We start from the raw sequence: 15,677 nt of genomic DNA on the forward strand, positions 1-15,677 counted from the left end.
TTTTCTTGTCTTAATGATAACATCACGTTTGTTAAAAGATAGAGTACACAAACAATGAATTATTAGTACACAAATACAAATACAAATACAAATACAAATACAAATACAAACGCATACATTTATCCTTTATTTGGACATGAATTTCTAAAATGTCCTTCTCCACCATAAACCCGACAGGTTGGACGTTTCCTTATTCTGTTTCTAGGTTCATCCATCTCATTTCTATACCGTTGCAATCGTCTCCTACCCTTATGTGTTATCAATTTGACTGGTTATCAATTTAACTGGATCTGCCCTAATAACGGTGTTTGAGTGTCCCCAATAAATAACGTCTCGAAGTGGAGAAAATTTACCCTTATACTGATTTTCCCACCTTTTTGTTCGGAACATACCGCTCATAAGAGTCTTTGGATCTTCATCTCGATGTCCACAAGAAGCAATGACGTGAGAGCAACGAATTCTTTGATTCTGCCATCTTCCACATGAATAGTTTCCTGTAACAATTTGAACAATGAATTCATTGCCTCTATCTCCTATTCTTTCTTCGATTGTATGAATATTATATACACCATGTTCGACATTATAGACTGTTACCATATGACTCGTTGCCCTTGTTTCACGGAATTGATATAGTTTCCAATATTTTCTAGCTAACGGTGCATTCCATTCCCTCGCATAATCATATTGCTCGATGAAGTGTATTCTAGTGTAATCAAAATTGTATTCGATATATGCCTTGATTGGCATCACCCGAGCATAACGCAATACGTTATTAAGTGACTTGGCTATGTTTGTCGTAAGGTTACCCCAACGATGATGGTCTTTATCCCTGAACAGGGACCACATTTTTGGATCGATGTCCTTTAAATACTGCCAAGCTTATGTTTTAATACCTTTAATCTTTCCAAATGCCCAATGATAAATGGTGCTTTGAGTAGTGGACCTGACTGTCCAACATAATCTCTTCAATTGATGGTCCTTGAAACGGCTGTTGAAGTTGCTATGAATATGTCATAAACAGTAACGATGATGCCAACCAAGAATTTGGCTTACGGCATTAAGAATTCCTTGATGGCTGTCTGAAATAACACACAACTCCTTTGGATTACGTGAAGCGACTTGAGTTCTGAATAGATGCAAAAACCATGACCAACTTTCGTTGCTTTCTTTATCAACCATTGCAAATGCAACAGGCATTATATGCCCATTAGCATTTTTTTGTAACCGCCGTAAGAAACTTACCCTTATAGCTGCCTTTCAAATGTGTGCCATCTACACACATAATAGGGATGCACATATTAAATGCTCTAATTGACGGGCCAAATGCCCAAAATACAAACTTGAATGTAAACGCCTGGCTCGTGCTTTGTGGACCATGCTCAAACCTTACAATGGTCTCTGGATTAGTATGCTCTAATTCATCTATATACATAGGCAACTCAGGAAAGTTACTCTCCCATGTTCCAAAATTCGTTCGATAGCAATCCTCCTAGCATTCCATGCCTTAGCGTAACTGACGTCCACATTCTAAGTATCTTTTATGTGTGCTTGGATGTGCTTAACGGGATAAGCCATGTTTGCATTGACTTGACATGCAATATCAGTAGTAATCAAGCTTGATGTTAAACAACGATTATTGTTACCCAAACATATCCGTAACAATTGTGGCTATCGACCCACTTTGAAATACGCCATATACGGCACTTGTTCTTACTTGAACTAGTAACACTCCACATACACAGAAAAGCTTCTTGGGGACCCTTGTACTTTTTTCCTCTTGTGAAACATTTTATTTGGGCATAGTATGGCCTCATATCAGTAATAATTATCTCTCTACTATTCTTTATGTTCCACTTCTGAATACCAAACATAAATTTGGCTTTACTTTGAAAAGCCATTCTTTCAAAGACTAATTCAGGGGTCTCATTAGACCAAAAAGTAAAATTTGATTCATCATCTTCATCGAATGGAAGTCGACCTTCATCATCAACTTACGAATTAAGGAACCCAAACCGTAATATTATTCTTCTCGTTTATTGAGTTCCTAGGACCGTCTCCTCCTCATTCACTTCATTTTCCTCATCCTCTTCATTTTCAGAGTCAGCTGAAACTTATTCTTGGATGCTAAAACTCTCTACAGTGTCATTACTTTCTTGTGACATTACATCATCTTCGTCTTCCTCTTGCTCTACTTCATCTTCATGGTTGTGAGATGTTGATGGACCTCCGTGTTCATAATGAATGTTTTGTGAGAATTGCATAACACTATGCATCCGACTCACAATACGAGATTCTTGTGTAGGAATGATGCTCGCCAACCTAACTTCGAATTGAGCTTGATATTCTGGATTTTGCTCACCCAAAAAATATATTGTCTCCAAACCATTGTTGTCAAATATTTGATTGTTGTATACCGAACCTTTAAACTTAAACCAAAGTATGAGTTCCAATGCCCATAACTCTTTTGCAACTCGAACATGTCGGTAGACCATATCAACAAACCAAGAGAAATCAACCTTGTTACACAATAGAAAATTATTTTTTGCCGAATTATCTTCACTAATAACTAATAAGGCATCCATCTTGAAAAGTAACGTCATCACCCCAAAAAAGATGAACAGAAATTGGACGAGATAGAGCCATTATTTTAGAATAAGATTAGGAAAATTTTTAACATTTATGTGAATTGAAGTGTTTGCTATAAAATGTTCTAAATATTATCAGTTTAAATAAGACACTAAATTATGGGTCCCGAATTGGTAGAATCGAGATAGATAAATAATTCTGAAGAGACTGAAAAAAACGAATCTATCAGCTTTTTCAGCTGTAATTAACTCAAAATAAAAAGAGACGGAAATTTGGGGTTTTGGTTAAGGGTTCTGCAACTGGGACATGCGGTACCCCTTATTATTATTACACGTACAAATTAATTAGGGTTTGGTGGTGAAATGTCCCGTTCTTATTGATTAAAAACGTTCCATATTAATTGATTTCGTTGCGAGGTTTTGACCTCTATATGAGACGTTTTTCAAAGACTGCATTCATTTTAAAACAAACCATAACCTTTATTTCATCAATAAATGTTTAAAAAGCTTTACGTAGATTATCAAATAATGATAATCTAAAATATCCTGTTTACACACGACCATTACATAATGGTTTACAATACAAATATGTTACAACAAAATAAGTTTCTTGAATGCAGTTTTTACACAATATCATACAAGCATGGACTCCAAATCTCGTCCTTATTTAAGTATGCGACAGCGGAAGCTCTTAATAATCACCTGAGAATAAACATGCTTAAAACGTCAACAAAAATGTTGGTGAGTTATAGGTTTAACCTATATATATCAAATCATAATAATAGACCACAAGATTTCATATTTCAATACACATCCCATACATAGAGATAAAAATCATTCATATGGTGAACACCTGGTAACCGACATTAACAAGATGCATATATAAGAATATCCCCATCATTCCGGGACACCCTTCGGATATGATATAAATTTCGAAGTACTAAAGCATCCGGTACTTTGGATAGGGCTTGTTGGGCCCGATAGATCTATCAACAGGATTCGCGTTTACAATACCCATGTAAATAGTAGTTACCAAGCTACAGGGAAATATGCCAGTGGCACAACTCAACATAGAATATATTTTTAAGTACTTGTGTCTATTTTGTAAACATTTATAAAAGCAGCGCATGTATTCTCAGCCCAAAAATATATATTGCAAAAGCAATTAAAAAGGGAGCAAATGAAACTCACTTTCACAGATTTTTACTTCGTCGAGAAGTAAGACTTGGCCACTGCTGATTCACGAACCTATAACAATATACACATATATATTAAAGTATGTTTAAAATATATTTACAACACTTTTAATATATTTTGATGTTTTAAATTTATTAAGTCAGCTGTCCTCGTTAGTAACCTACAACTAGTTGTCCACAGTTAGATGTACAGAAATAAATCGATAAATTTTATCTTGAATCAATCCACGACCCAGTGTATACGTATCTCAGTATTGATCACAACTCAAACTATATATATTTTGGAATCAACCTCAACCCTGTATAGCTAACTCCAACATTCACATATAGAGTGTCTATGGTTGTTCCGAAATATATATAGATGTGTCGACATGATAGGTCGAAACATTGTATACGTGTCTATGGTATCTCAAGATTACATAATATACAATACAAGTTGATTAAGTTATGGTTGGAATAGATTTGTTACCAATTTTCACGTAGCTAAAATGAGAAAAATTATCCAATCTTGTTTTACCCATAACTTCTTCATTTTAAATCCGTTTTGAGTGAATCAAATTGCTATGGTTTCATATTGAACCCTATTTTATGAATCTAAACAGAAAAAGTATAGGTTTATAGTCGGAAAAATAAGTTACAAGTCATTTTTGTAAAGGTAGTCATTTCAGTCGAAAGAACGACGTCTAGATGGCCATTTTAGAAAACATACTTCCACTTTGAGTTTAACCATAATTTTTGGATATAGTTTCATGTTCATAATAAAAATCATTTTCTCAGAATAACAAATTTTAAATCAAAGTTTATCATAGTTTTTAATTAACTAACCCAAAACAGCCCGCGGTGTTACTACGACGGCGTAAATCCGGTTTTACGGTGTTTTTCGTGTTTCCAGGTTTTAAATCATTAAGTTAGCATATCATATAGATATAGAACATGTGTTTAGTTTATTTTAAAAGTCAAGTTAGAAGGATTAACTTTTGTTTGCGAACAAGTTTAGAATTAACTAAACTATGTTCTAGTGATTACAAGTTTAAACCTTCGAATAAGATAGCTTTATATGTATGAATCGAATGATGTTATGAACGTTATTACTACCTTAAGTTCCTTGGATAAACCTACTGGAAAAGAGAAAAATGGATCTAGCTTCAATGGATCCTTGGATGGCTCGAAGTTCTTGAAGCAAAATCATGACACGAAAACAAGTTCAAGTAAGATCATCACTTAAAATAAGATTGTTATAGTTATAGAAATTGAACCAAAGTTTGAATATGATTATTACCTTGTATTAGAATGATAACCTACTGTAAGAAACAAAGATTTCTTGAGGTTGGATGATCACCTTACAAGATTGGAAGTGAGCTAGCAAACTTGAAAGTATTCTTGATTTTATGAAACTAGAACTTTTGGAATTTATGAAGAACACTTAGAACTTGAAGATAGAACTTGAGAGAGATCAATTAGATGAAGAAAATTGAAGAATGAAAGTGTTTGTAGGTGTTTTTGGTCGTTGGTGTATGGATTAGATATAAAGGATATGTTATTTTGTTTTCATGTAAATAAGTCATGAATGATTACTCATATTTTTGTAATTTTATGAGATATTTCATGCTAGTTGCCAAATGATGGTTCCCACATGTGTTAGGTGACTCACATGGGCTGCTAAGAGGTGATCATTGGAGTGTATATACCAATAGTACATACATCTAAAAGCTGTGTATTGTACGAGTACGAATACGGGTGCATACGAGTAGAATTATTGATGAAACTGAACGAGGATGTAATTGTAAGCATTTTTGTTAAGTAGAAGTATTTTGATAAGTGTCTTGAAGTCTTTTAAAAGTGTATGAATACATATTAAAACACTACATGTATATACATTTTAAATGAGTCGTTAAGTCATCGTTAGTCGTTACATGTAAATGTTGTTTTGAAACCTTTAGGTTAACGATCTTGTTAAATATTGTTAACCCATTGTTTATAATATCAAAAGAGATTTTAAATTATTATATTATAATGATATTATGATGTACGAATATCTCTTAATATGATATATATACATTAAATGTCGTTACAACGATAATCGTTACATATATGTCTCGTTTCAAAATCATTAAGTTAGTAGTCTTGTTTTTACATATGTAGTTCATTGTTAATATAATTAATGATATGTTTACTTATCATAATATCATGTTAACTATATATATAACCATATATATGTCATCATATAGTTTTTACAAGTTTTAACGTTCGTGAATCACCGGTCAACTTGGGTGGTCAATTGTCTATATGAAACCTATTTCAATTAATCAAGTCTTAACAAGTTTGATTGCTTAACATGTTGGAAACATTTAATCATGTAAATATCAATCTCAATTAATATATATAAACATGGAAAAGTTCGGGTCACTACAGCACCTACCCGTTAAATAAATTTCGTCCCGAAATTTTAAGCTGTTGAAGGTGTTGACGAATCTTCTGTAAATAGATGCGGGTATTTCTTCTTCATCTGATCTTCACGCTCCCAGGTGAACTCGGGTCCTCTACGAGCACTCCATCGAACCTTAACAATTGGTATCTTGTTTTGCTTAAGTCTTTTAACCTCACGATCCATTATTTCGACGGGTTCTTCGATGAATTGAAGTTTTTCATTGATTTGAATTTCATCTAACGGAATAGTGAGATCTTCTTTAGCAAAACATTTCTTCAAATTCGAGACGTGGAAAGTGTTATGTACAGCCGCGAGTTGTTGAGGTAACTCAAGTCGGTAAGCTACTGGTCCGACACGATCAATAATCTTGAATGGTCCACTATACCTTGGATTTAATTTCCCTCGTTTACCAAATCGAACAACGCCTTTCCAAGGTGCAACTTTAAGCATGACCATCTCTCCAATTTCAAATTCTATATCTTTTCTTTTAATGTCAGCATAGCTCTTTTGTCGACTGTGGGCGGTTTTCAACCGTTGTTGAATTTGGATGATCTTCTCGGTAGTTTCTTGTATAATCTCCGGACCCGTAATCTGTCTATCCCCCACTTCACTCCAACAAATCGGAGACCTGCACTTTCTACCATAAAGTGCTTCAAACGGCACCATCTCAATGCTTGAATGGTAGCTGTTGTTGTAGGAAAATTCTACTAACGGTAGATGTCGATCCCAACTGTTTCCGAAATCAATAACACATGCTCGTAGCATGTCTTCAAACGTTTGTATCGTCCTTTCGCTCTGCCCATCAGTTTGTGGATGATAGGCAGTACTCATGTCTAGACGAGTTCCTAATGCTTGCTGTAATGTCTGCCAGAATCTTGAAATAAATCTGCCATCCCTATCAGAGATAATAGAGATTGGTATTCCATGTCTGGAGATGACTTCCTTCAAATACAGTCGTGCTAACTTCTCCATCTTGTCATCTTCTCTTATTGGCAGGAAGTGTGCTGATTTGGTGAGACGATCAACTATTACCCAAATAGTATCAAAACCACTTGCAGTCCTTGGCAATTTAGTGATGAAATCCATGGTAACGTTTTCCCATTTCCATTCCGGGATTTCGGGTTGTTGAAGTAGACCTGATGGTTTCTGATGCTCAGCTTTGACCTTAGAACACGTCAAACATTCTCCAACGTATTTAGCAACATCGGCTTTCATACCCGGCCACCAAAAATGTTTCTTGAGATCCTTGTACATCTTCCCCGTTCCAGGATGTATTGAGTATCTGGTTTTATGAGCTTCTCTAAGTACCATTTCTCTCATATCTCCAAATTTTGGTACCCAAATCCTTTCAGCCCTATACCGGGTTCCGTCTTCCCGAATATTAAGATGCTTCTCCGATCCTTTGGGTATTTCATCCTTTAAATTTTCCTCTTTTAAAACTCCTTGTTGCGCCTCTTTTATTTGAGTAGTAATGTTATTATGAATCATTATATTCATAGATTTTACTCGAATGGGTTCTCTGTCCTTCCTGCTCAAGGCATCGGCTACCACATTTGCCTTTCCCGGGTGATAACGAATCTCAAAGTCGTAATCATTCAACAATTCAATCCACCTATGCTGCCTCATATTCAGTTGTTTCTGATTAAATATGTGTTGAAGACTTTTGTGGTCGGTATATATAATACTTTTGACCCCATATAAGTAGTGCCTCCAAGTCTTTAATGCAAAAACAACGCGCCTAATTCCAAATCATGCGTCGTATAATTTTGTTCGTGAATCTTCAATTGTCTAGACGCATAAGCAATCACCTTCGTTCGTTGCATTAATACACAACCGAGACCTTGCTTTGATGCATCACAATAAATCACAAAATCATCATTCCCTTCAGGCAATGACAATATAGGTGCCGTAGTTAGCTTTTTCTTCAATAACTGAAACGCTTTCTCTTGTTCATCATTCCATTCAAATTTCTTCCCTTTATGCGTTAATGCAGTCAAGGGTTTTGCTATTCTGGAAAAGTCTTGGATGAACCTTCTGTAGTAACCAGCTAGTCCTAAAAACTGGCGTATGTGTTTCGGAGTTTTTGGGGTTTCCCACTTTTCAACAGTTTCTATCTTTGCCGGATCCACCTTAATACCTTCTTTGTTCACTATGTGACCGAGGAATTGAACTTCTTCCAACCAAAATGCACACTTTGAAAACTTAGCGTACAATTCTTCCTTCCTCAATACTTCTAACACCTTTCTCAAATGTTCACCGTGTTCTTGGTCATTCTTTGAGTAAATAAGTATGTCATCAATGAAAACAATGACAAACTTGTCAAGGTATGGTCCACACACTCAGTTCATAAGGTCCATGAACACAGCTGGTGCATTAGTTAAACCAAACGGCATGACCATAAACTCGTAATGACCGTAACGTGTTCTGAAAGCAGTCTTTGGAATATCATCTTCTTTCAACCGCATTTGATGATACCCGGAACGTAAGTCAATCTTTGAATAAACAGACAAGCCTTGTAGTTGATCAAATAAGTCGTCGATTCTCGGTAGTGGGTAGCGGTTCTTGATGGTAAGTTTGTTCAACTCTCGGTAGTCGATACACAACCTGAATGTACCATCTTTCTTCTTGACGAACAAAACAGGAGCTCCCCACGGTGATGTGCTTGGTCGAATGAAACCACGCTCTAAAAGTTCTTGTAATTGGCTTTGCAGTTCTTTCATCTCGCTGGGTGCGAGTCTGTAAGGAGCACGAGCTATTGGTGCAGCTCCTAGTACAAGATCTATTTGAAATTCAACGGATCGATGTGGGGGTAATCCCGGTAATTCTTTCGGAAATACATCGGGAAATTCTTTTGCAATGGGAACATCATTGATGCTCTTTTCTTTAGTTTGTACTTTCTCGACGTGTGCTAGAACAGCATAGCAACCTTTTCTTATTAGTTTTTGTGCCTTCAAATTACTAATAAGATGTAGCTTCGTGTTGCCCTTTTCTCCGTACACCATTAAGGGTTTTCCTTTTTCTCGTATAATGCGAATTGCATTTTTGTAACAAACGATCTCTGCTTTCACTTCTTTCAACCAGTCCATACCGATTATCACATCAAAACTCCCTAACTCTACTGGTATCAAATCAATCTTAAATGTTTCGCTAACCAGTTTAATTTCTCGATTCCGACATATATTATCTGCTGAAATTAATTTACCATTTGCTAATTCGAGTAAAAATTTACTATCCAAAGGCGTCAATGGACAACTTAATTTAGCACAAAAATCTCTACTCATATAGCTTCTATCCGCACCCGAATCAAATAAAACGTAAGCAGATTTATTGTCAATAAGAAACGTACCCGTAACAAGCTCCGGGTCTTCTTGTGCCTCTGCCGCATTAATATTGAAAACTCTTCCGCGGCCTTGTCCATTCGTGTTCTCCTGGTTCGGGCAATTTCTAATAATGTGGCCCGGTTTTCCACATTTATAACAAACTACATTGGCATAACTTGCTCCGACACTACTTGCTCCGCCATTACTCGTTCCGACACCATTTGTTCCTTTCGTTCTATTAACCCTTGGTCCGTAGACCTCACACTTCGCCGCGCTATGACCATTTCTTTTACACTTGTTGCAAAATTTGGTGCAGAACCCCGAGTGATACTTTTCACACCTTTGGCATAGCTGCTTCTGATTGTTGTTGTTATTGCGGTTATTATTGTTGTTGGGATGATTGTTGTAGTTGTTGTTGTTGTTGTTGTTGTTGTTGTTGGGCCGTTTGTTGTAGTTGCGATTGATGTTGCGATTGTTGGGATAATTGCTGCGATTATTGTTGTAATTGCTTTTGTTGTTGTATTGGTGATTCTTATCACCGTTTTCCTCCCACTTTCTTTTGACTTGCTTCACATTGGCCTCTTCAACAGTCTGTTCTTTAATTCTTTCTTCAATCTGGTTCACTAGTTTGTGAGCCATTCTACATGCCTGTTGTATGGAGGCGGGCTCGTGTGAACTTATATCTTCTTGGATTCTTTCCGGTAATCCTTTCACAAATGCGTCGATCTTCTCTTCCTCATCTTCGAATGCTCCCGGACGCAATAGGCACAATTCTGTGAATCGTCTTTCGTACGTGGTAAAATCAAATCCTTGGGTTCGTAACCCTCTAAGTTCTGTCTTGAGCTTATTGACCTCGGTTCTGGGACGGTACTTCTCGTTCATCAAGTGCTTGAATGCTGACCACGGTAGTGCGTACGCATCGTCTTGTCCCACTTGCTCTAGATAGGTATTCCACCATGTTAACGCAGAACCTGTGAAGGTATGCGTAGCGTACTTCACTTTGTCCTCTTCAGTACACTTACTTATGGCAAACACCGATTCGACCTTCTCGGTCCACCGTTTCAATCCGATCGGTCCTTCGGTTCCATCAAATTCCAAAGGTTTGCAGGCAGTAAATTCTTTGTAGGTGCATCCTACACGATTTCCTGTACTGCTAGATCCAAGGTTATTGTTGGTATGTAGCGCAGCCTGTACTGCGGCTATGTTTGAAGCTAGAAAAGTACGGAATTCCTCTTCATTCATATTCACGGTGTGTCGAGTAGTCGGTGCCATTTCCTTCAAAATAGTCAAATGGAACAAGTTAATCATACAGAATATTAAGAGTAGTTAATAGTATTTCGTAGCATAATATGAACTCATTTATAAAAGCTTTTTCTTCATATTAGCGTTTTATAAGTTTAAATTCGGGTAGTACCTACCCGTTAAGTTCATACTTAGTAGCTAATATACAATTCAACTACTACAATTCTATATGAAAAACTGATTATAATAATATTTCACGTTCAAACTTTTACACAATTTTTTACAAACTTACAATACCGCTTATTTTACATATAGCATGAAATATAGCACACAATAAATTTGATACAAGATGGTTGTGAAGATAATTCTAGCTAGTACACAAGTCGTTCAGCAAAGGCAATAAAGACACGTAATTCATACGTCCAGAAACAAGTCATGCATTCTGGTTTTACTAGGTTTACTTCCCATCCTTGGTCTTGTGGAACATAACCGTTATGGCCGTTGATAAGACAGCGTGTTGTAACGTCGTCAAAAGGGCGAGGGTTACGTAATGTCCAACAGTCCCGTAACAATCTAAAAACCTCATTTCTTACCCCAATTACCGACTCCGTCACTTGTGGGAACGTTTTGTTTAATAGTTGTAGCCCGATGTTCTTGTTCTCACTTTGGTGAGAAGCGAACATTACTAATCCGTAAGCATAACATGCTTCTTTATGTTGCATGTTAGCCGCTTTTTCTAAATCACGAAGTCCAATATTCGGATATAATGAGTCAAAATAATTTCTTAACCCATTGCGTAAAATAGCATTTGGGTTCCCCGCAATATATGCGTCAAAGTAAACACATCATAACTTATGGATTTCCCAATGTGATATCCCCCATCTTTCGAACGAAAGCCTTTTATAAACCAAGGCATTCTTGGAACGTTCTTCGAATGTCTTACAAACTGATCTCGCCTTAAATAGTTGTGCCGAAGAATTCTGACCGACTCTAGACAAGATTTCATCAATCATGTCTCCGGGTAGGTCTCTTAAAATATTGGGTTGTCTATCCATTTTGTGTTTTTATACTGTAAAATAGACAAAAGTTAGATTCATAAAAAAAATACTTATTAATACAAGCAATTTTTACATATATCATAAAGCATAAGCACACTATATTACATATATTACACCACACGAATACAACTATCTTATTCCGACTCGCTTGTTTCTTCTTCTTCGGTTTTGGTTCATTTTGCCAAGTTTCTAGGGATATATGATGTTCCCCTAATACGAGCCGTCGTAATCCACATTAGTTTAGAAAAACCTGGTGGTTTAGAGGTTCCCGGGTCATTGTTACAACTTAAGGACTTCGGGGGTTGACGATACATATAAAGTTCATCGGGATTGGAATTAGATTTCTCTATTTTTATGCCCTTTCCCTTATTATTTTCTTTTGCCTTTTTAAATTCAGTTGGGGTAATTTCTATAACATCATCGGAATTCTCGTCGGAATCCGATTCATCGGAGAATTGGTAATCCTCCCAATATTTTGCTTCCTTGGCGGAAACACCATTGACCATAATTAACCTTGGTCGGTTGGTTGAGAATTTTCTTTTACTTAACCGTTTTATTATTTCCCCCACCGGTTCTATTTCTTCATCCGGTTCCGATTCTTCTTCCGGTTCCGATTCTTCTTCCGGTTCCGACTCTTCTTCCGGTTCCTCTTCGGGAACTTGTGAATCAGTCCACGAATCATTCCAATTTACATTTGACTCTTCATTATTATTAGGTGAGTCAATGGGACTTGTTCTAGAGGTAGACATCTATCACATAATATCAAAAGCGTTAAGAGATTAATATATCACATAATATTCACATGTTAAAAATATATAGTTTCCAACAAAATTTGTTAAGCAATCATTTTTCAAGTAAACACGGTCGAAGTCCAGACTCACTAATGCATCCTAACAAACTAGATAAGACACACTAATGCAAAATTCTGGTTCTCTAAGACCAACGCTCGAATACCAACTGAAATGTCCCGTTCTTATTGATTAAAAACGTTCCATATTAATTGATTTCGTTGCGAGGTTTTGACCTCTATATGAGACGTTTTTCAAAGACTGCATTCATTTTAAAACAAACCATAACCTTTATTTCATCAATAAAGGTTTAAAAAGCTTTACGTAGATTATCAAATAATGATAATCTAAAATATCCTGTTTACACACGACCATTACATAATGGTTTACAATACAAATATGTTACAACAAAATAAGTTTCTTGAATGCAGTTTTTACACAATATCATACAAGCATGGACTCCAAATCTCGTCCTTATTTAAGTATGCGACAGTGGAAGCTCTTAATAATCACCTGAGAATAAACATGCTTAAAACGTCAACAAAAATGTTGGTGAGTTATAGGTTTAACCTATATATATCAAATCATAATAATAGACCACAAGATTTCATATTTCAATACACATCCCATACATAGAGATAAAAATCATTCATATGGTGAACACCTGGTAACCGACATTAACAAGATGCATATATAAGAATATCCCCATCATTCCGGGACACCCTTCGGATATGATATAAATTTCGAAGTACTAAAGCATCCGGTACTTTGGATGGGGCTTGTTGGGCCCGATAGATCTATCAACAGGATTCGCGTTTACAATACCCATGTAAATAGTAGTTACCAAGCTACAGGGAAATATGCCAGTGGTACAACTCAACGTAGAATATATTTTTAAGTACTTGTGTCTATTTTGTAAACATTTATAAAAGCAGCGCATGTATTCTCAGCCCAAAAATATATATTGCAAAAGCAATTAAAAAGGGAGCAAATGAAACTCACTTTCACAGATTTTTACTTCGTCGAGAAGTAAGACTTGGCCACTACTGATTCACGAACCTATAACAATATATACATATATATTAAAGTATGTTTAAAATATATTTACAACACTTTTAATATATTTTGATGTTTTAAGTTTATTAAGTCAGCTGTCCTCGTTAGTAACCTACAACTAGTTGTCCACAGTTAGATGTACAGAAATAAATCGATAAATATTATCTTGAATCAATCCACGACCCAGTGTATACGTATCTCAGTATTGATCACAACTCAAACTATATATATTTTGGAATCAACCTCAACCCTGTATAGCTAACTCCAACATTCACATATAGAGTGTCTATGGTTGTTCCGAAATATATATAGATGTGTCGACATGATAGGTCAAAACATTGTATATGTGTCTATGGTATCTCAAGATTACATAATATACAATACAAGTTGATTAAGTTATGGTTGGAATAGATTTGTTACCAATTTTCACGTAGCTAAAATGAGAAAAATTATCCAATCTTGTTTTACCCATAACTTCTTCATTTTAAATCCGTTTTGAGTGAATCAAATTGCTATGGTTTCATATTGAACCCTATTTTATGAATCTAAACAGAAAAAGTATAGGTTTATAGTCGGAAAAATAAGTTACAAGTCGTTTTTGTAAAGGTAGTCATTTCAGTCGAAAGAACGACGTCTAGATGACCATTTTAGAAAACATACTTCCACTTTGAGTTTAACCATAATTTTTGGATATAGTTTCATGTTCATAATAAAAATCATTTTCTCAGAATAACAACTTTTAAATCAAAGTTTATCATAGTTTTTAATTAACTAACCCAAAACAGCCCGCGGTGTTACTACGACGGCGTAAATCCGGTTTTACGGTGTTTTTCGTGTTTCCAGGTTTTAAATCATTAAGTTAGCATATCATATAGATATAGAACATGTGTTTAGTTTATTTTAAAAGTCAAGTTAGAAGGATTAACTTTTGTTTGCGAACAAGTTTAGAATTAACTAAACTATGTTCTAGTGATTACAAGTTTAAACCTTCGAATAAGATAGCTTTATATGTATGAATCGAATGATGTTATGAACATCATTACTACCTTAAGTTCCTTGGATAAACCTACTGGAAAAGAGAAAAATGGATCTAGCTTCAATGGATCCTTGGATGGCTCGAAGTTCTTGAAGCAGAATCATGACACGAAAACAAGTTCAAGTAAGATCATCACTTAAAATAAGATTGTTATAGTTATAGAAATTGAACCAAAGTTTGAATATGATTATTACCTTGTATTAGAATGATAACCTACTGTAAGAAACAAAGATTTCTTGAGGTTGGATGATCACCTTACAAGATTGGAAGTGAGCTAGCAAACTTGAAATTATTCTTGATTTTATGAAACTAGAACTTTTGGAATTTATGAAGAACACTTAGAACTTGAAGATAGAACTTGAGAGAGATCAATTAGATGAAGAAAATTGAAGAATGAAAGTGTTTGTAGGTGTTTTTGGTCGTTGGTGTATGGATTAGATATAAAGGATATGTTATTTTGTTTTCATGTAAATAAGTCATGAATGATTACTCATATTTTTGTAATTTTATGAGATATTTCATGCTAGTTGCCAAATGATGGTTCCCACATGTGTTAGGTGACTCACATGGGCTGCTAAGAGGTGATCATTGGAGTGTATATACCAATAGTACATACATCTAAAAGTTGTGTATTGTACAAGTACGAATACGGGTGCATACGAGTAGAATTGTTGATGAAACTGAACGAGGATGTAATTGTAAACATTTTTGTTAAGTAGAAGTATTTTGATAAGTGTCTTGAAGTCTTTCAAAAGTGTATGAATACATATTAAAACACTACATGTATATACATTTTAACTGAGTCGTTAAGTCATCGTTAGTCGTTACATGTAAATGTTGTTTTGAAACCTTTAGGTTAACGATCTTGTTAAATGTTGTTAACCCAATGTTTATAATATCAAAAGAGATTTTAAATTATTATATTATCATGATATTATGATGTACGAATATCTCTTAATATGATATAT

At 35.3% G+C, this 15,677-nt stretch overlaps 1 protein-coding gene across 1 annotated transcript; it reads right to left on the reverse strand.

Annotated features, from left to right (window-relative positions):
• Nucleotides 1–249: 249 nt before the first annotated feature.
• On the reverse strand, nucleotides 250–1,197 carry LOC139902810 (uncharacterized). The gene is made up of 3 exons (XM_071885451.1): nucleotides 1,054–1,197; nucleotides 944–1,000; nucleotides 250–861 (listed from the first exon to the last, which is right to left on the reverse strand). Exons 1-3 carry the CDS (start codon nucleotides 1,195–1,197, stop codon nucleotides 250–252), a joined length of 813 nt encoding a protein of 270 aa, XP_071741552.1.
• Between the last annotated feature and the right edge of the window lie 14,480 nt (nucleotides 1,198–15,677).

This window comes from Rutidosis leptorrhynchoides, chromosome 1 (assembly GCF_046630445.1).
Source record: "Rutidosis leptorrhynchoides isolate AG116_Rl617_1_P2 chromosome 1, CSIRO_AGI_Rlap_v1, whole genome shotgun sequence".
Lineage (NCBI taxonomy): Eukaryota > Viridiplantae > Streptophyta > Magnoliopsida > Asterales > Asteraceae > Rutidosis > Rutidosis leptorrhynchoides.

Bases quoted from the DNA above. Each gene is read 5' to 3' on its own strand.
- LOC139902810 (XM_071885451.1), bottom strand. From the start codon at position 1,197: ATGCCTGTTGCATTTGCAATGGTTGATAAAGAAAGCAACGAAAGTTGG. The intron at 1,001-1,053 runs GTAAGCCAAATT...ACATATTCATAG, and splicing joins ATCAAGGAATTCTTAATGCC to CAACTTCAACAGCCGTTTCA. The intron at 862-943 runs GTCCACTACTCA...CAGTATTTAAAG, and splicing joins AGATTATGTTGGACAGTCAG to GACATCGATCCAAAAATGTG.